Here is a 20,957-nt window from a genome sequence, read left to right as displayed (position 1 = left end):
TAAGGTAAATTTTTTATAAGTATACTTTTTTACTCCTTGGAAGAATTGACGATATCTTATAATTCATGTGTTGATGGAGTTTTATATTATTTTAGTTTGTTTAAAACTCTGATCCATGATTTGTGTGGAGTACCCAGTATTCTAATTCCAAACCTGTCTCCTAAATCCGTAGCAATCTTCTAAAAGCAAGAGATTTTGCAGGCTGTAACCCTTGTACATCTTAATAGACAACTTCCTGAGTTTTTGGTGGGCTAAAAAATGAATCACCTGGTGACCCTTTGGTGATGAGCCTCCTTAAATTTAATTCAGCTGGTCCCTTAGAGATAGAATTACAGAAGCTTTAGCCAAAACTGTATTTGAAGCCTCCAGCTTGACAGGGCCTATCACATCTTGTGCTCTATCAATACTGTTATTGAGAAGTATTAGAATAGAACTTAATTCTTTACCATAGCAAAAATTCAACAAATATTTATCAATTGAAATATTTTTTAAATATGACAATCATATTGTCCTTACCTTTTGGGCTGTACAAATTTATGCTGTTGGCCTCTATACATACAGTGGTTTGTGAAGAGTTTTTAACACTAGTTGGAATTCCAACAATTTATATAGTCACTTCCTTTTTGATTTTATTGCTTAATTCATCTAATAATCATGAAGTAGATGAGAAAAGATTTATTCATTGAAATCAAGCTTTGTAAGTATCATAGGCCTAAGAGATTCAGAATCAGTACTAATTGTATGGTGAACTAAACTATGATGAATGATTTTATTTTGTTTTTACTATCTATAAATTGAGGGTTAAAAAAGTTTGCTAATAAACTTTACTATTTATTTACATTGATGAACTAATCTGAAAGAGCAAATAATGAGTATTCAGTAAAACTTGGATCCAGGTGGATAAAAAAGTGAAATAGTTATTCTGATTCTTTTATTCCACAAGAAGTGTGGGTGGTTATAAAACTACAGAACAAAGCCCACAATAAGGTTCACAAGGCAGTATAAGAATTCAATTTTAAGAAAACTTAAATTTACAAGTTTTTAAAAAATAGAAATACCAAGTAGTAGAAGGATCTTTAAGCACTTAGGTATTTGTTTTAAAGTGATTTGTTTTTTTTGTTCAAAGTAAGCTTACTGACCTCTTAGGAAAACTGGAAGAGACTGAAATCTCATTGGCTGATTGTTGGGACATCCTGAAAAGCAGTAAGTGACTTTGCTGTGATTATTTCAGCTATCTGTTTATCTTAATACAAAGAACACAGTTATTATTGGAATATATTTCAAACTTAATTTTGGCACTAATAAGTTTAAAGCCATGAAATATATTTTAAATATGCCTATTGGAAATTTTAAAATTATATTTTTACCACCAAGTACTCTAAACTTCCTGTCTTCTCGAAGTGGGGAGGTACACAGATTACACAAGAAATCATTTCTCACTGTTGTGGATTCTGTGGCACCAGGCACATGCACTCTTATATATTGAAATCCTGAAATACAACATAAATGTTAATTTTCCCTGTTGCATGTAGGGGAGTTTGACAGTTACAGAAAGGTATTTCTGTCCTACCCTGCTCAAGATTAAAACAAAGTAAAAACACTAGTTTTTATTTTAATTAACTAAAGCTTTAGTGTGTCACAGAGGTTTACTATTTGCTATTTGCTAGTTTGCTACTGGGGCCTATTCCTCTTTGGGGTCTAAGCAGATACATATGGAAGGAAAACCCTCAGTTTTCAAATCTCCAGAATTCTTCCTTCTAAGATTAACCAATGAGGTGTTGAGAGAGAAAAATCTTTTTAAAAACAGCTTTCTGGGGCAGCTAGATGGTGCAGTGGATAGAGTACCAGCCCTGGAGTCAGGAGGACCTGAGTTCAAATATGAACTCAGACACCTAACGCTTACTAGCTGTGTGACCCTGGGCAAGTCACTTAACCCCATTTGCCTCACCAAAAAATAAAATAAAATAAAATAAAATTAGAAAAAATAAAAACAGCTTTCCCTTTTTTATGGAAAACTGTTGGTTCTGATCCAGGAAGCCTTCTGTATGCTCTGGGACCATACGCTTTCTTTCGCTGTACATCATAATTTATTTGTCAGAAGGAACATTCATGTGCTTTTTGAACATGTAACAAAAAAATCATTTTTGGATCATACAAATAAATTTATAATAGAAATCGAATGAAGGGATATGATTTTGGCAATGAAGAACAAATAAAGTATTGAAAGCTTGTGAATTTTTCAGATGGTGATCTTACCTGCTCCCCTTTCTGTTTCAAATCTGAATTAGTTAATGCTGACTGAGTGAGTTAGTCTTAGAAGTCAGGGAAAGCCTGAGTTCAAGCCTGGCCTCTGACAAATACTAGCTTGTGTGCATGAGTAAATTGTTAACTTCTGCGTGTTCTAAACACAAGTAGCAGCATTTCCTTATTTGGGTTCTCTATAATGAAGAAGCTCATCTGTAAAGACGAGCTGGAGAAGGAAATGGCAAACCATTCTAGTATCTTTGCCATGAAAACCCCAATGGGTCTCATGAAGAGTATACATGATTGAACTAACGGAATGACAGCAACATACTGAAGAATCTGACAGACAGTCTAAAAAACATCCAATCACATTTATATAGTACTTTAAAATTTTACAATAACCTGGTGAGCTAAGTAATATGCAAGTGCTATTATCTTCATTATCCCTGTTGTACAGTTGAGGAAATGGAAGATCAAAGAAGTTAGTGTCTTGCTCATGGTCATACTAATCACACTCAAGTCGCCCTGACTTCAAATTTTGCTACTCCAACTACATAACATGAAGTAAACTTAACTTAGATAATTAGTTTAAGTTTTTAGCTCCGTATTTTGAAATACTTTACCTTCGAGAGAGGTGCATGTTTCATCTGAACAAAGGAATCTTGCTCCGTGTGTATATTTAGTTACTGTTGTCATTGCAATTATTATTCCTTGTACCATATAAAACCTCTGAGTGAGGGTAATCAAATGGAAACTCACAAAGGGTCAAGCTCATAACTTGGCAGAAGAGGCAAATGTGTTAATTTCAGGCACTATATTAATCTAATGAAAAAATAAAAACTATGTTAATAAAAATGCATATTAAATGTATTTGAATTTAAATTTTAAATGACAGCAGAAAATAAAATACATAATGGTAAAATATTACACTGAGCTTGAGAAAAATAGTGATTTTCACAAAATTTGGACACGGGGAAAACATTTCTGTAAATGCTATTTTAAAACTACTGTATTTTAAGCTTTGTTTCTTTAAAGTATTAAAAAAAACTTACTTGAGTTCAGTCTGTACTGTTCGATAAGAAAGAGTTTTAACAGCTACAAAACAAACCTGCAATTGAAACAAAATTTTTACAAATGAAAAAAAATTGATCCAACAAAAATTGTCTTTAACTTACTGATTGAAAGAGTTGAGCAGCTTTCAAAGGTTCGTGTAAAATATATTTCCAAGAACTGCATCCAATTCAACAAGGGTCAGAAGGATTTATTGAAATATGGAACCTATATACAGCATAACTTTGCTTTGACTCTGTAAATAAACAATTTAATAGTTATCATTATAATCAGTAGCATATATTTTAAAGCACAGTCTAAAAACCATTAAAAATTAATCTTGATAAAATATACCATTATAGTGCTTGCAATCATCTTTAAATTTCTGAAGGCCTCCACTCCTGTCAAGGTAAGACAAGGGCTTGCCTCTTTCAGCTTTAGGTTAGACATTCTTAAGTTGATTTTTCTCTTATCCAAAGAGGAAATGAATAATGCAACGAAGAGCTAGAAATCCTGTAATAAATCACAGAGGTGCCTTGTTGACAGAAGTCTACTACTAAACCTTTGAAACCAGAAAATCAAAGATTCTGTACAACACCTCTTATATAGAAAACATTTTTTTCTTCAGGTAAGTGAAATATAAAACAATGTTTTCATGAGATCACGTTCTGGAGGGGGGGCCTCAGAGATTATTTGGTTCAGTATCCCCATTTTAGAGATGTGTAGAACTGACCCTGTGAAGCTCAGGGAAGATAAGGCCCTTCTCTTCTCCTCCTCTCCCCCTCCCCTCCTCTCTCTCCCTCATCCCCTCCTCCCTCCTCCTCCTCCTCCCCCAATTGGAGCTGGATTTGAAGCTAGCTCCTAGGCCTAGTTTTGGGGCAATCATTGCAAGGGTTACTTAAACATTTTCTTTAAATGATACAGGTTGGTGGGGTTATTTAAAAGCAAAATGACGTGGGCTGTCCCATGAGTTTTGTTTGAGAGGAATACAGAAAACGAATCTTCGTGGAAAATACTTAAAACGTGGAAGAATGGAAATAAAAATTTTGGCAATGTGATCCCACAGCTTACACTCTGCACCAGGACTACCAAACAATCTGATTTGATTTTTTCCGCACGTCAGCTCTAGAAAAATGAGAATTTTTAAAAAATAATAACAAAATTGCAGAATTGATTGACAGTCAATGGCGCAGCCCCGCCCCGTCCCGCCTGCGCCTGCTCCTCTCCCAGCGCTCCCCGCGCGGGCGGCGGCCGTTGAATCGAGCGCGAGCCCGGCCCGAGGCTCCGCCTCCGCCCCTCCCCCCCGCCCTGCAGGAACGCGCGTCAGACAGGAAGGGGGCTGTCTCGCCGTCGGGAGCGTGCGCGCGCGCTCGCACCCGCGCTGGCTGTCATTTCACCTCGGGGGCGATGGAGGTTCGTTTTCTAGGCTTCCTCTGGTTCTCGCCCACGGATCTCTGGGGAGCTCGGCGGGGAGGGTGGAGGGGCTCCCTCGAGGACCCGGATCAATCCAGACCTAGGGCTCGGGAGCAGAATGGGAGAGGCATGAGATTTAGAGTAGGGAAGGGGATCTCAGGGCACGCTGACTTCGTTCTCCTTTAGTATGACAGCCTGAAGATGGCTGATTTTACCAGGTCAAATCCCTCCACATTGGCCACGAATCCTGGAAAAGAACATTACTCTGGGGAGCAAATCAAATACCTCATGCCAAAACAAAAAAACGACTTCTTCCCCCAAAATTGTTTTTGTTCTCCCCTCATAGTTTTTGTGATGACTGAACCATTCGCTGAAGTTTGGAAATCCTTCGGTCATTCCGAAATCTGAGGTTGCAAGGGTGGCTTGACTCACCTTTTATTTTTGTTTTGTTTTTTTGGTGAGGCTATTGGGGTTAAAAGGGACTTGCCCAGGGTCACACAGCTAGTAAGTGTTAAGTGTCTGAGGCCGGATTTGAAATCAGGTCCTCTTAACTCCAGGGCCAGTGCTCTTATCCACTGCGCCACCTAGCTGCCCCTCGCCCTTTATTTTTTTTTTATTCCTCTTCCACTATCTTGGGCAAGCCCTTTATCACTTCACAACCTGCCTAATTCAACAGCCTCTTAAGATCACTCCAGGGGCAGCTAGATGGCGCAGTGGATAGAACACCGGCCCTGGAGTCAGGGAGTACCTGAGTTCAAATCTGGGCCTCAGACACTTAACACTTACTAGCTGTGTGACCCTGGGCAAGTTGCTTAACCCCAAGTTGCCCCTCAAAAAATAAAAAAAATCACTCCACTCTCTCCTTATTCGAATCTTGTTTTATTGCCAAACGAATCTTCTACAAAAACATTGCTTTTTCATACTTTAGTGCTCTAGAACCGCGTGTCTCCGCCCCAGTTCGATGAAATCCAATCCAAACACCCCCATGTCCAGTTTTCAATGTCCTTTGTGATCTTGCTACAGCCTATTTAACCTTACTTTCCACCAATTTACACTTCAGTCAAGCTATTTTCAGAAATGAATGTACATATTTATTGCTACCTTTTTTAAATACCATTTCTAAATATCTCCCCAGTCTCCCACCTCTAGAAAGTCTAACCAATCCACCTAGCTCAAGCCTTAACCTATCAGGCCCGGCTCTAATTTTTCCTTTTATGAATAATTTTACCATACAATTTATTACTTAACCATTTTATAAGCGGTTTGCGTGTTTAACTTTTCTAAATTCAAAGCTCCTCAAGAGTGATCGCTTCAGGGGGTGGCTAGGTGGCTCAGTGACTAGCTTTGTGACCCTGGGTAAGTTACTTAACCCCCATTGCCCCACAAAAATTTTTTTTAAAAAAGTGATCGCTTCTCCTATTTCATCTCCCACAAAGTCTAAACATTTCTTCAATACATAGTTTAATTTGACCCATGGTATGAAGGCTGTCTTGCCACAGACATTTACTATTTTAGGTTACGCTACATAAATCAACTTGTTTTCTGTTGAGACTTTTATTCAGCCAAATGACTCAAGCCCAAATTAGAGACTAAATTTAAAATTTTAGCATTACATGTCTGAAAAAGTCGACGCTGGGAAGGATGGCTGGCCCAGTCAACACTAGGAAATCTGTGCATGAGGCAACACACTCTGAAAAGCTGGAGAGGGGTTGTTTTGTTTGTTTTTTTGGGGTTTTGTGGGGTAATGAGGGTTAAGTGACTTGCCCAGGGTCACACAGCTAGTAAGTGTTAAGTGTGTGTGACTGGATTTAACGTCAGGTCCTCCTGAATTCCAGGCTGGTGCTTTATCCACTGTGACACCTAGCTGCCCCTGGTTGTTTGCAAGTATCTTCTGGGAGAGGAATACATATTTGAAAAACAAACATACATGGAAACAAACAAACAAAAAAGGTGGTCAAGAAGAGTAACTATTGACCCATGTCTTTCTCATTTTTGTAAATCTTAATGAGAACTGTTCCATATGTAAGCTGAAGGATTCCTTGTTCAAAATATAAGGGAACAGGCAAACTTGAGCAAATTATTTTCTGCAGACCACAACTCTTAGTCTCATGATTGATTGAAGTGCGGAGAAAATCCAAGATCTGGCATTCTATGGATTACACATTAGTTTTTAATTGTGGAGCCAAAAAACCAAAAAAAATCCAAAAACCCAAACTTAAAAAACCCCTTATCATATAAAATTCCTTGACAAACTTAACAGAACTAGGTAATCAATATCAAGTGAAGTATATAACAGATCAGAAGGAACTTATTTTACAGATAAGAAAATTGAAGGCCTGAAAAGTGAAGTGACTTGCCCAATGTTTCAAAGTTATAAAATTTATGCTCATTAAAGGTTTTTACCACTGTTGTAATGGGTGTCCTGCACAGGGTCCAAATGGAAGAATTTCTTTTGATGCTGTCCTAGAGATTCTATTTTCAGAACATGGGTAATGATTCCATCAAATCGCAGAACATTATGGGGGCTCCTGAGTGATACCCATGATCACTCAGGAAATTGGCATAACAATCCCTATGTGAAAAACTAAAATAAATGGAAAATGTCTATTTTCCACATCTATGTGCATATAAGTAGCCCCTTTGAGTTAGCATATCAGAAAATATATATTTATGATTGGTACTGTAGAAGAGCAGTGAGCTGGGTCCAAAATTAAATAGGAAGAAGAGCCCAGGCTAGCTTATGTTTGGGGAACTGTACAATGCTAATGATCACAAGGTCCTCCCTGATTAAACAACGAACCAACCCCCTACTCATTTCCAGGCAATGTTAGATGGTTGTGAATCTTACAACACCACAACAGTCAACAAAATCAGTGTTGGCAGTTAGTGACAACATAAAGAGCTCTTTATCAATATGTATACTTGGATAGACTAGATAAGATCAGAATTAAATGAAAGGGAAAGCAAGTTGAATTGCTTCAGGAATTTGCAAAGTTCCTTCACAACCTTAAACTTCTGGAAAACACAGCTCTTCTTTAATAACAGGTACTCTACTGGTGGTGTTGTTTATGGCTGAGTCATAGAACAGCAGTACTGGAAAAATTTAAATGGTATCACTTAAGAGTGTCATTGGAAAAGTGTGGTGGATAAGTAGGCAGCAACACAACAGATATCTATGAAGAACTGTATAAAGAATGTCAGAAACAAAACACAAATGAAAGATTAAGGGAATAAATAGTAGAGAGTCCAGTGCTCCATTATTATCTGTGATATCATAAACGAGAGGAATACTCTCTGCACCATGGACCCACTCTGGTAAACATGAACAGGAAATTTTGTAGGATAGACAGGCCTTGGATAGGGTGTGATCTGTACTTTGGAGGAAACATGCACTTTGATGAGATCACTCCATTTGAATATTCAATATTCAGTACACTTTAATATGCGCAACATTTTGTTATAAATGCCACTAAAAGGTAAGCATTTGCTTCTTGCAAATAATATATTGCTAAATCTTCTCACACTGTAATGCAATCTTTTATTACATAGAAATGCTTATTCATATTTTCTACATCTCACAGTATGTTACTGTGCTGATTAATAAAGTGGAGTATTTAACTACTGTGCTGAACTAAGTTTGACAAGTCTTCTTATTGGGAGGAATAGTTATTCACCCCAACACTTGATTTTTAATTTAATGAATATATTACTAATTAATTATAAGAGTATCAGAAGAAAAAAATGCATGGTAAACTAAATATTCTAGAATGAAGTTGTAATAATGCACTGCTAGTGAAAGTGTTTCAGTATCATACTACTTACTAGTTATTAGGACTAGACACAGAGAAAAATCCAGGACATGAGTGCTTCACTTGGGCTTGTAACTCCGATATACAAAAGACCCTGAAGGTCGAACAATCTGAAATGACATAGGACCCACTTGATTGGACTATTTTTTTCTTTAGACAAATTTAATAAGGCACAGTGGATAGAAGGCCGCCGTAAAAATTACTTAATGTTTTTGTGTTTCACTCCAATATTTCTTAATTCTTTTTATTCAAGGGGCATTTCATACCCTCTAGACCAATGTTTATATACTTATATGTTTTACTAGTGAAGTGATCTATCTTACTAAGTAGAATAAAGAATCAGGTTTACCAACTCTCACCTTCCACAGAGTGAGAATTCTGCTTTAAAAGCAGTGGCATGAATTTTTGGATTCCAAGAATAGTGCTCTACATGTCATAACTAGACCTCCTAAATGGCAGGTATGGAAGAACTGAATGAGCAGACTTAAGTAATTGTATGATCCTACTAAAGTATTCCTAGTAAATCAATATAAACCAATCCTTAATTTTTTATCTAATCTGAATTATCTTATTGTATATTAACCTTACAAAAGAATAATCTTAAAATTATTTAATTAATTATGAAAAAAATCTTCCAATTCAAAAAAAATACAAATCTCTTAAACCCTCAAAACATCCTATCAGGTTCCTAAGACAAAAATGAAGATTTCATATTAGAAGATGGTTTTTCTTAAAGTTTATGAATACAATACTATAATAAATTAAGACTTTTCCCAAGAAAGCATATTTGAAATTATGTAGGAATAATATTGGGGAGCAAGGTGGTTCAGTGGATAGTAGATATTGAGTCTGGGATCAAAAAAGACTCATCTTCAGGAGCTCAAATCTAACCTCACTTACTTAGCTGTGTAAACCTGGCAAGTCACTTAACTCTGTTTGACTCAGTTCCTCATCTGTAAAATGAGCTAGAAAAGGAAGTGGCAAGATTTTTGTCAAAAAAACCTCAAATAGGGGTCAGGGAAGAGTCAGATATGAACTACACAACAGCAAAAGGCATAATATTCATATTAAATTTTAGTTTGAGTTAATAACAGGCCACAAAGGTTAACAATAACTTTATTTTGTTTTATATTACACACCAACTGCATTAATTGTATTCTGAGAAAACATTAGAATTCTATCTTTTATTACCTTTTCCTTAGAAATACATAATATTGCACTTTCATTTTGGGCAGTTTAGTTTTTAAACAGTGGCCAAATCAAAACAAATTCTGCAAGATGTTGCAGTGTTCATTTTGATCTACAATAAACAAAAAGCTTCTGTGTAAAAGCAGAATTTACAGTAGTGCCAGACAAAACAAATATTTACAGACAGTGTAGTTACTAAATTATTACTTCTAAAGGAAGATACAGTGTTTGAGAGCAATTACTTTTAAGGTATTCTTATACCATTACTTTGAATGAAACTTTTTTCTCTTTTTCATTCTGCAGAGCAATTTTTAAACAAATGTTAATTAAGTATTTTTGTGATTATTGTTTCAAAAAAATTTGGAAAAAATGTTCACTCAAAGAATCTAGTGTGCTAAGTTAGCCCTTTTATAAATTATGTTTCTCATATGCTTTTTTTATTTTGTGGGGCAATGGGGGTTAAGTGACTTGCCCAAGGTCACACAGCTAGTAAGTGTCAAGTGTCTGAGGCCAGATTTGAACTCAGGTACTCCTGAATCCAGGGCCAGTGCTTTATCCACTGCACCATCTAGCTGCCCCTCTCATATGCTTTTTTTTTTTTAAGTGAGGCAATTGGGGTTAAGTGACTTGCCCAGGGTCACACAGCTAGTAAGTGTTAAGTGTCTGAGGTCAGATTTGAACTCAGGTACTCCTGAATCCAGGGCCAGTGCTTCTCATATGCTTTTTTTTTTTTTTTAAGTGAGGCAATTGGGGTTAAGTGACTTGCCCAGGGTCACACAGCTAGTAAGTGTTAAGTGTCTGAGGTCGGATTTGAACTCAGGTACTCCTGAATCCAGGGCCGGTGCTTCTCATATGCTTTTTTTTTTTTTTTTTTTTGTGAGGCAATTGGGGTTAAGTGACTTGCCCAGGGTCACACAGCTAGTAAGTGTTAAGTGTCTGAGGCCGGATTTGAACTCAGGTACTCCTGACTCCAGGGCCGGTGCTCTATCGACTGCGCCACCTGCAGCTATGCTTTTAACGACTGTTTGTAAGATTTTTTTTTGGGGGGGGTGAGGCAATTGGGGTTAAGTGACTTGCCCAGGGTCACACAGCTAGTAAGTGTCTGAGGCTGGATTTGAACTCAGGTACTCCTGAATCCAGGGCCAGTGCTTATGCACTGCACCATCTAGCTGCCCCCAAGATTTTTTTAAAAGTTGTCCTCAACTGATAATTAGAATTCCATGCTTCTAAGCAGGATTTTCTAGTTCTTCTGAATCTGTAGTCAGTTTGTGCTAGAATTATAAGTGATCAAAAGTCAGCATGTCATAGGATGAAGGTTAGATTCTCTGTGCTTATCTAAAATGAAGTCCAAATTAACGTGTATTTTTCATAATTGCTAAGTTGTATATGATTATTTTACTTTTAAAATGCTTTTAGAATTGATCTAGCAATCTACAGAGAAAGTTTACATACTTGAGACAAATTTTGAAATTTCTAATTATATAAGTATTCTAAGAAACTCAATACTCATAAACTCCTAATTAAGACAATGGCTTTGAAAAACGTTATTTAAATATTTGCAAAGCAAATGCCATGGTTCTGAATGAATGTATACTGTACTAAAGATGCAGAAGACAAAAAACTAACAATCTCAAAATAGAGAAGATACAAATTTTATATGCATGATTAAGTGCATAAAGTGTTTCATTAACACATGCACAAAATTCACAATACTTAACTGTCCTTTAAATCTTTGGAATGCTAAAGATATGTGAGCAGTTTATTTTCTGTTTCTTGCATGGAAAAAAAAATCATATGCCAATTTAAACTCCAATGTGTTAAAGAAAAGTTTTTTTGTGTGTTTTTAAACCTTAAAGAACTGCAGAATGAAAGATCATCAAAACTATATGCTAACATGTTTTGTTAACCATGCACTTTCATTTTAATACTGTCAAGTACTTCAGATTTCAAACACTGATTTAATATGGCAATATGTTATTTCTTTTCCAACAACAACAAATACAAAAGATAATTGCATAGTTAAGACATTACACTAAAAATCACTATAGGGACAATGGACTGAATTGAAAAGCAATTTACTGAGCTGTTACAGATGCTGAAAACAGCTAATCCTGGAGAAATACTAGCGTAAACCTATAAGGAAAAACAACAGTCAACAGCAAACTTTTTTTTTTTTGCTTAAAAACAGGTCAATGTAAAGAATAGCCTGTAAAGTATTTCTTTAAAAAAATCTTAATAAGCAGGAGTAACAAAGTTTAAATTCAACTTTCTGAAATGCCCTATTTTTTTTCATGTACAGCAGAAAAATGTTTTCAAAGATTCCAACTTTACATATAAAAATGAGGCACTAGTTAAGACACATTTTGGAATACTTTCCCGTATAGAAGAATTTCACTTTGATTCTTAGGTTTGTACTTTCTTGGTGTCCTCTGAATGTTGTCTCTTTTATAAAAACAAATCTTCAGAAGGAGGTGCATAAGAGAAACCAACAAATGCATCATCTGCCTCCAAAACACTGGCATTCACTATAGAATAGTCAGAAGAAATACAAACAGAATACGGAACCATTTCTTCTGTAAAGGCTGCATCAAAATTCCTGATATCATCTGGTCCAACCTAAAATATTAAAAAGATACTGTTATTTATCTAATCTTCACTTGCTTTAGATATTTCATTAGACATATAACATACATTTGTAAATCTCTTCTATCTAAATAAATGTTTCTGAATGTTGCTGTGCCCTTTTTTCAGTTGCTATACTTTCTTCTTTTCCTATGTTATCTTTTCCTTGATCTACTTTCTTTTTGTTTGCGCCTTATTTTGATAACCTTATTTGTTTTGAACAGCAACACTTAAACATACTAGAATTCAGGGTCCTGATAGAAGCAACAAGCAAAGTAGGGTTAAGTTTTCTGTACCAATTTAACTAGATGTTGGCCATATTACTTAATGTTGAAATTGGACATTTCCATCCTTAGGTAGCTGAAAAAGTAGGCAGAAAGGAGGGAGCATAGTAGGATAAATAAATCCTAAAGGATGCTTATGGAAAGAAAATAGTTTATTATAATAATGAAAGCAACGGGGGATACAAAATATTTTATCAGTGCCTTCCTTGGAGCTGTTACAACAAGGGGCTAAACCAGAGAAGGAAAAAAGAAATATTTCTTCATTAAAACTGTGTTAAGAGGGTAACTAGGAGGGAGGTTATCATTATCAAGTTTAATCCTATGGGTAGAAATACAGATTAAAAGTTATACCGACAATTTTCGCAACTGACAATAGATGGCAGTGTTACTTCGTTTTCTCTTAGATCTCTTCATCAAACAAATACCTAATGACTAATAATAATAATAATAAGGGGGAGGAAGAGAAAAAGTATTTATGTACCAATATAAATGTGCCAGGCAATGGGCTTAAATGAATATGATCTCATTTGATCTTCACAGCAACTCTGGGATAGATTCTAAATCCTTAACTAAATTATCTTCCAGCCAACCTAGAATTTGCAGTGAGGAATAAGAACCTAACAGCCACCTCCTGTTCTTCTTGGGGACAGCTTGGGAGCACAATGAGTAGAACATCGGAACTGCAATCAGGAAGACCTGATTTCAAATCTGGCCTCAGACACTTACTAGCTTTGTGATCTTGGGCATATCACTTAATCTGAATTCCTTGGTTTCCTCAACCATAAACTGAGGTAAATAATAGCACCTACTTCACAGGATTGTTGTGAGGCTCAAGTAAGATAATATTTGTAAAGTACTTAGTACAGTGCATGGCTAGGCATTACAAAAATGCTTATTCCTCTCTGTCCCCTTGTCTCTCTCCTTTTTCTGACTCTCCATATTGCACCCCACTTCACCCCGCCCCTCATCCTCCATCACTCAATCTCAGGCAAATAAAAGCTAGCTCTAAGATTTAAAGATGTCTTTCTGAAAAAAGTGAAACATGACTTTTCAGATTTTCCAAACCTGCAATAAGGGTTTTTGTGGATTAAAAAAAATATGAAAAGATATTTCAAAAAATGGATGCTTTTTTATTCTCTAGACTTCATCATAAAAAACAAAACCATGTTTTTATTACGCAAACTTTTACTCATTTTAAAGGTTGTAGTTTTTTGGGGGGCAGTATAAATGAATGATTTACTCATTATCCCCTTTCTGTTGAACTAGCTAATTCTTTATTCCCGTTTTTATTTGTTCTGATTTTCACATCAGAATGTTCTCCATTTCTAGACTCCCAATTCCATAGTGACCACTACCTTCTAGACCTGTCTCCATCCTAAGCCTATATCCATGCCTCTATATCTACCTCCTTACCAGATGATATAAGACTCTATTCAATGCCATTCGCATTCCTGACTGACCACATAATATTTTTGTTTTCACTGCTCTGAGAAAAGAACCTAGTTGAAGCCATGCTGGGTCTTTGTAATCACTGCTTCCTTTTCTGGTGTTAACCAAGAAGTTCTTTAATGACACCTGATAGAATTTTGCTAGGAATCTGAGTCAAACTCACTAGCCTATAATTTGCAGACTCTATTCTCTTCTCCATTTTGAAAAACAGGACACTTTTTTTTACCCCTCAAATAATTTTACTTCTCTATGATTTATTATTATTTTTTTAATCATAGCTCATGGATTTAGAACTTGTTAGGACCTTTGGAGATTCTGTAGTCCAAATTCCTCATTTTTACCAGTGTGGAAATTGATTCCCATAAAGGTGAAGTGACTTGTCCAATGTCACACAGGGAACAAATCTGACTCCAGATCCAGTACCCTTTCCTCTTTCAAATAGCACAAATAGGGCCATCTATATGCATCATCATATCTCTACTTTCGTGGTTATTATCTTCCTGTATGCTATTTTTTCCAGTCCTAAAACCATTTTCCTTAATAGAGAAAACAAAAGCAAAAGAAAGAAAAACAATTGTACCTCCTTCTACAGTCTGGGATAGTCCCATTAGGATACCCTATATCTTAGCTACATAAATGTAGTTTACTTAAAAGTACTACTTTTCTTTCTTGTTCTAGAATAATCATCAGATACTTGAAATATACAGAAACACAATATACAGAAAAGTGGTTTTCGTGGAAAAGGGTTAAAAGGCCAAAAGCAATGAGGGAAAGAACTAGCTTCAGAATCCAAAGCCTCAAGTTCAGGTCCTGCTTCTGACACACCCTGGCTTTGTGACTTCAAGCCAAATCCCTCTTGGTGCCACAGGAAACTAAGACCATCAGTTACAGAGAAGGTGCTGATCAGCATCAGTAGAGGAAGTTCCTCACTAGGAGTGCCCTCTAACAAGGAAATCAAAGGTCTGGTTTAAAAAAAAAAATAAACCAAGAGGGGGTCAGGGTTAATTAACACAGTGACTCACTGACTCACTGATAAGTTAAACATGGAAAATACATTTTGGAAAATGTATTTAAAGCAGAAAGTCCAACAGGATTTTGATGTGTGCCAGTCTTTTATGGTTTGGTTACCATATTAACTATAATCACATGCTTGGAGCTAAGGACACAGTCTCTTTAAACAGAATAATGCATAAAGGAGAGGGGAAGCGATAAGACAGAGGCTTAAATTCCAAGCTGACATATTTATGTAGGAAATACTTACGTTTGGTCCGGCAAATTCCCTTTGTTAAGGAGCTAATTTCTGTCAATAGCTGAATACTAACTTGCTGAACAACAATTATTCCTTTTGCTGAATGTTAAGAAAAATAACTAGGATAGCTAGGTGGTGCAGTGGATAGAGCACTGGGCCTGGAGTCAGGAAGATCTGAGTTCCAATTTGACCTCAGACACTTACTAGGTGACTCTGGGCAATTCAACCCTGTTTGCCTCAGGTTCCTCATCTATAAAATGAGCTAGAGTAGGAAATGACAAACCACTCCAGTATCTTTGCCAAGAAAACCCCAAGTGGGGTCAACAAAGTGTAGCACATGCCTGAAACAAATGTCTAAGGCCAAATTTGGATTTAGGAAGATAAGTCTTCCCGATTCTAGGCACAGCATTCTATATTTGCCAGCTCACTGCTAAAAGAGACTCTCTTTAACGAAAAAAAAAAAATGCTGTGGCATGACTGAAATACAGGGCTGAATTGTATGTATGTATGTGTATACACACACATATGTATATATACATTTTCCCCACAAATCTAGTTACTCATTCCATCTCATTATACATAGACTTATAGATATGATGGAATGAGAAAAATAATACAATAAAGCTCTGCTCCTATATTGATATGAGAAGATATGTGAATATATAAACTTACCACATTAGGATTAAAAGGTGGTGGAATCTTTTTTTGTACAAGGTCAGTCCAGTTGAGTGCTTCAAAGAAAGGATGATTTTGAATTTCAAGCTGGAATAAAAAGAAAAATTTGTTAATTTTCTGGAACATAAGCAGTCATGAACTAATTCTGGGCAACCTAACTACCTATTCCCAAATTTGCTATATTATCCATTTCCTTTTTTCAAACTTCCTTCTAGACAAGGGATGAGGGAAAAGTCTATACACAGGGGTGGAAGTGTAAACATGGTCTCATCAAACTCTGATTATATTTTTTCTAGCTCTATAAAATCATTTTTAGGTAGTCTGGTATGGCACTGAATAAGTAAATTAATTTAGGTAGCATTGTCATTTTTATTATATTATTTTGGCCTATCCATGAGCAATGCATAGTTTTCCAGTTGTTTAGATCCGATTTTATTTGAGTGAAAAGTGTTTTGTAATTGTGTTCATAGAGTTCATAGAGTTGCTGGATTTGTCTTGGAAGGTAGACTCCCAAGTATTTTATATTGTCTACAGTTACTTTAAGTGGAATTTCTCTTTCTCTCTCTTGTTGCTGAGCTTTGTTGGTCATGTATAGAAATGCTGATGATTTATGTGGATTTATTTTATAACCTGCAATTCTGCTTAAGTTGTTAATTGTTTCAAGTAGTTTTTTAGCTGATTCTCTAGGATTCTCTAAGTATACCATCATATCATCTGCAAAGAGAGATAGTTTTGTTTCCTCCTTGCCTATTCTAATTCCTTTTCTTCTCTTATTGCTAAAGCTAACATTTCTAGCACAATATTAAATGACAGAGGTAATAATGGACATCCCTGTTTCACCCCTGATCTTTATTTTGTTTGTTTTTGTTTTGGTGAGGTAATTGGGGTTAAGTGACTTGCCCAGGGTCACACAGCCAGTAAGTGTTAAGTGTCTGAGGCCGGATTTGAACTCAGGTCCTCCTGACTCCAGGGCCGGTGCTCTATCCACTGTACCACCTAGCTGCCCCTTCACTCCTGATCTTATTGGGAATGTCTCTAACTTATCCCCATTCCATATAATGACCACAATCTGATTATAAACAAGCATTTCGGGATTATGTACACCGATATCTCAAAAGTTGAGGCAGTGAGGTACACCTAGAGCTTTTTGTCTTTAGCTAATTATTATAGTTAGAATTATTTTGTGGTACTGGAAAGAAAAACTAAACTAAGTCAACTGGGAAAAACATTTTTGCCTCAAATGTTACTAATAAAAGTTGGATATACAAGATATAGAGGGAGCTGACACACACATTTCATAATAGATAAATAGAGAAAGATAGGAAGAGAGTTCAAATGAAGAATTACAAACTGTCAATGATCACTGGAAAACATGCTCCAAATAGAAAAAAAATTTAGAAGTTTAAATAGCATTGGTGGGGATGAAAGGGGAGGAGTGAAAGAAGGGAGGGCATATTGGGGAAGGGGGCAGTCAGAAGCAAAACACTTTTGAGGAGGGATAGGGTAAAAGAAGACAGAAAATCGAGTAAATATCATGGGGAGGGAATAGGATGGAGGGAATTACAGTTAGCAATAGTAACTGTGAAAAAAATTTGAAGCAAGTTTGTCTTATAGGCCTCCATTCTCAAACACAAAGAGAACTGAGTCAAATTTGCTAAAATAAGAGCCATTCCTCAATTGATAGATGCTCAAAAGACATGACATTTTCAGATGAAATAATCAAAGCCACCTATAGCCATATGAAAAAAATGCTCTAACTCACTATTGATTGGAGAGATTCAGGTCAAAACAATTCTGGGTACTATCTCATACCCATCAAGACAGCAGAGGAAAATGACAATGTCGTAGGGCATTTGGAGAAAATGAGACATTAATACACTCTTGGTAAAGTTGTAAACCAATTCAAACATTCTGTAGAGCAGTTTGGAACTAGGGCCAAAGGGCTCTAAAACCATGCATACTCTTTGACCTAGTAATACCATTATGAGAATGGTATCCTAAAAGAGATTTTTTAAAAAGTTGAATTTGAAACTGGGGAGATGCCCATCAATTAGGGAATGGCTGAACAAATTGTGGGATGAGATTATGATGGAACACTATTGTGCTATAAGAAATGATTAACAAGATGCTATCAGAAAAACCTGGAAAGACTTAACATGAGCTGATTCAAAGTGAAATGCACTGTATACAAACTAACAGCAATGTTGTAAGATGATCTGCTGTGAATGACTTATTTTCAGCAAAACAATGATCCAAGACAACTTTGAACGACTTATGAAAAATGCATTCCATCTCCAGAGAAAGAATTGATGGTATCTGAATATATATTGAAACATAATTTTATTTTTTTTAGTTCCTTCTTCTAAATTTTTTTTTGTCTGCTCTCTTTCACAAGCTCACTAATGTGGAAATGTTTTGCATAACTTATACTGAATTGCTTGAGTTCTTAAGGGGGATTGGGGAGGGAGGGAGGAAGAGAATTTGGAACACAAAGTTTTTAAAACTGATGTTAAAATTTGTTTTACATGTAATTTGGAAAAAAAATACTAAATTATTTTCTTAAAAAAAACCCTGGGATTTCACTTCATATCAAGAAAATTGACAAAGATAATATAAAAATGTAAACAGCAAGTGTTGGAAAAGCTTTGGGAAGAAAAGAACATTAATATATATTGTCACTGGCAGAGCTATGAATTGGTCCAAATGTTCTGAAATGACCTAAACTGTTTAAATATTCAATCCGGTAATTCTACTTCTGGGCATGTACCTTCCAAGAAGTGCAAAGATGGAAAGAAAAGGTCTAATATATACCAACATTTATCAGAAAGGTGAAAAAAATATTTACCCTAAGGACCATGGGACTTTCCCATCTGCTTCACTGCTTCCATATTTATTTTTCTTCTCCATTAGAACATGAGCTCCTGGAGAAGAGGGGCAGTTTTGCTTCTTTATTTGTATCCCCAGCATTTAGCACTGTGCTGTGCACATATTACTTAAATGCTTCATTAGTTCATTAAGTCATAGGATCATATATTTAGAACTGGAAGAGACCTTGAAGATCAAAGAATATGAATACCCTCATTTTACAGATTAGGAAACTGAAGTTGAGATGTTGGGTGTCAGTTTCTTGAGGCAACATTTTGAACTCAGTTTTCCTGACCCCAGACCTAGTGCTCTGTCCACTATGCCTGTAACTTCACTTTTATTGTAGTAAAGACCTGGAAACAAAGTGGGTGGCTATCAACTGGGGAAGAAGAGTTAACAAACTGTAGCCATCTGACATAAAGCAATACCACTGTAAGAAATTATGTATGTTTATAAGTAAGAAATGATGAATATTTAAAAAGCACAGGAAGATTTCTACCAATTGATGCATATTGAAATAAGAAGAATCAGAAAAAAATATAAACAGTGACAATCACAATGTCAATGAAAAGAATACTAGAAGTAAGCTGAACGTGGAGGTATATTTATAACCAATCTTGTTTGTGGAGAACAAATCATGAAAAACATCTTCCTCCACCCTCTCCACAGAAGGGGTGGGACCTATGGAGGAAGAATTTTGGATAAACTGTCAGACAAGGTCACTGTATCAGTTATTCTTTATTTCACTGTTCTTCCTTACAAGGGAGGGGTCATGAGGGGTGGGGGATAGATGGTGTATCTAGAAGTGACTATGGTATGAAAACAAACAGCATCAATAAATCTTAAAAAGAAAAAACTATCACTTTTCAGTACCTAAGTAAAATCACTCAGTTTACAGGGCAGTATGTACAAGGAATGGAGTTGGAAAGTCTAATATTTCTAGTTTCCAAATGGCATGAAATAGCCCACAGGTTGTATCCCCAGGATCTGTACCCCACCTTTTTCTCTAGGCACCAAACCAAGCATTTAAAAAAAAATAAGTACCCATGGCCTAATTTCAGACTGGTTCATGATTTCCTACAAGTTATTAACCAAGTAACTCACACATGCACATTACTAATTAGTTTGTGAATTTAACAACATAGTTATATAACAATGTCATAATCATTTATTCCTGATTGTTTTTTAAAATAGAATTTATTTTATTCAAAGTCCAAAGTATTAAAACAGGACCTGTAAGTACAGTGCTAGGCATTTAATAAGACACTGGGTGAATAATTTAAATGAAAATATAAAATACTGAAATAGAAATGAGAGGGAGGGTGAATTTGTGGGTAGTGATGAGCATCAATGATATATTTTTAGAAAAGAGAAAGAAGAAAATAGAAAAAAGTTCAGCAGGTGAAAAGGGGCAATTTTATTGCTATTATGAAAATTGCATACTTAAAAAACCCAAATTACATAAGAGAGCTTTATGGTTTCTTATATGATCCTCTTTTCTGTTCCTTGTATACTTAAATATTGACGTTTGTTGTTGAATGTTAAGTTAATATTCCAAAAACTGTGGTGAATTATTTGTGAAATTTCAATGACCCTTTCCTCTACTTGGGTTTAACTAAAAGTAAAAAAAACATATAATGGTAAAATGAATGGGAAAGATGTTAATAAAATGCTTCCTAACAAACTCTCCAAATTAGAAAACATCCTATCCTGGAAAAATGATAGAAATTTTACACAATGTTTCTGTCCCAGAAATAAAACAAATGAAGCTTGCTTTTATAAGCATTTTCCCCAACTGGAATGGTTATAAGAAAGTATGGGGTAACAACTTTCAAAAGTGCCTCTTCATTAAAGAAGCTACACAACCATTACTTATTTTTTAGTAGTCACTATCCTTTGATGTCATGCATGACTAAATCAAAACACTGGGAAACAAACAGACTTTAAATTCTTTAATACTACAATTATCTTGTGGTTAGTGTAATTACTTGTAATGTGTTTACTGATAGAACCTTAATCTGTTGCTAGTAATTTAACAGTTGATGAATGTTTCAAGTATCTACTGGTCCTGTCACATATTTAGAAAAATTACATTTAAGTGGTCTTTTT

At 35.7% G+C, this 20,957-nt stretch overlaps 2 protein-coding genes across 2 annotated transcripts in view; both read right to left on the bottom strand.

Annotated features, from left to right (window-relative positions):
* Positions 1 to 3,744, bottom strand: part of MCMDC2 (minichromosome maintenance domain containing 2) — a 32,561-nt gene extending 28,817 nt beyond the window's left edge. Inside the window, 11 exon segments of the mRNA XM_043979279.1 lie at positions 517 to 645; positions 1,140 to 1,196; positions 1,199 to 1,243; positions 1,368 to 1,490; positions 2,868 to 2,982; positions 2,984 to 3,007; positions 3,009 to 3,066; positions 3,297 to 3,352; positions 3,420 to 3,550; positions 3,649 to 3,712; positions 3,715 to 3,744. Coding sequence (XP_043835214.1) covers positions 517 to 645; positions 1,140 to 1,196; positions 1,199 to 1,243; positions 1,368 to 1,490; positions 2,868 to 2,982; positions 2,984 to 3,007; positions 3,009 to 3,066; positions 3,297 to 3,352; positions 3,420 to 3,550; positions 3,649 to 3,712; positions 3,715 to 3,744 — 832 coding nt within the window.
* A 6,842-nt stretch (positions 3,745 to 10,586) lies between these two features.
* LOC122736477 (serine/threonine-protein kinase Sgk3) overlaps positions 10,587 to 20,957 on the bottom strand; it is an 83,413-nt gene continuing 73,042 nt past the window's right edge. The window contains 2 exon segments of the mRNA XM_043978727.1: positions 10,587 to 12,320; positions 15,981 to 16,070. Coding sequence (XP_043834662.1) covers positions 12,150 to 12,320; positions 15,981 to 16,070 — 261 coding nt within the window. The 3' untranslated portion in view covers positions 10,587 to 12,149.

This window comes from Dromiciops gliroides, chromosome 1 (assembly GCF_019393635.1).
Source record: "Dromiciops gliroides isolate mDroGli1 chromosome 1, mDroGli1.pri, whole genome shotgun sequence".
NCBI lineage: Eukaryota > Metazoa > Chordata > Mammalia > Microbiotheria > Microbiotheriidae > Dromiciops > Dromiciops gliroides.
This window is presented reverse-complemented; position numbering and strand designations above follow the sequence as displayed.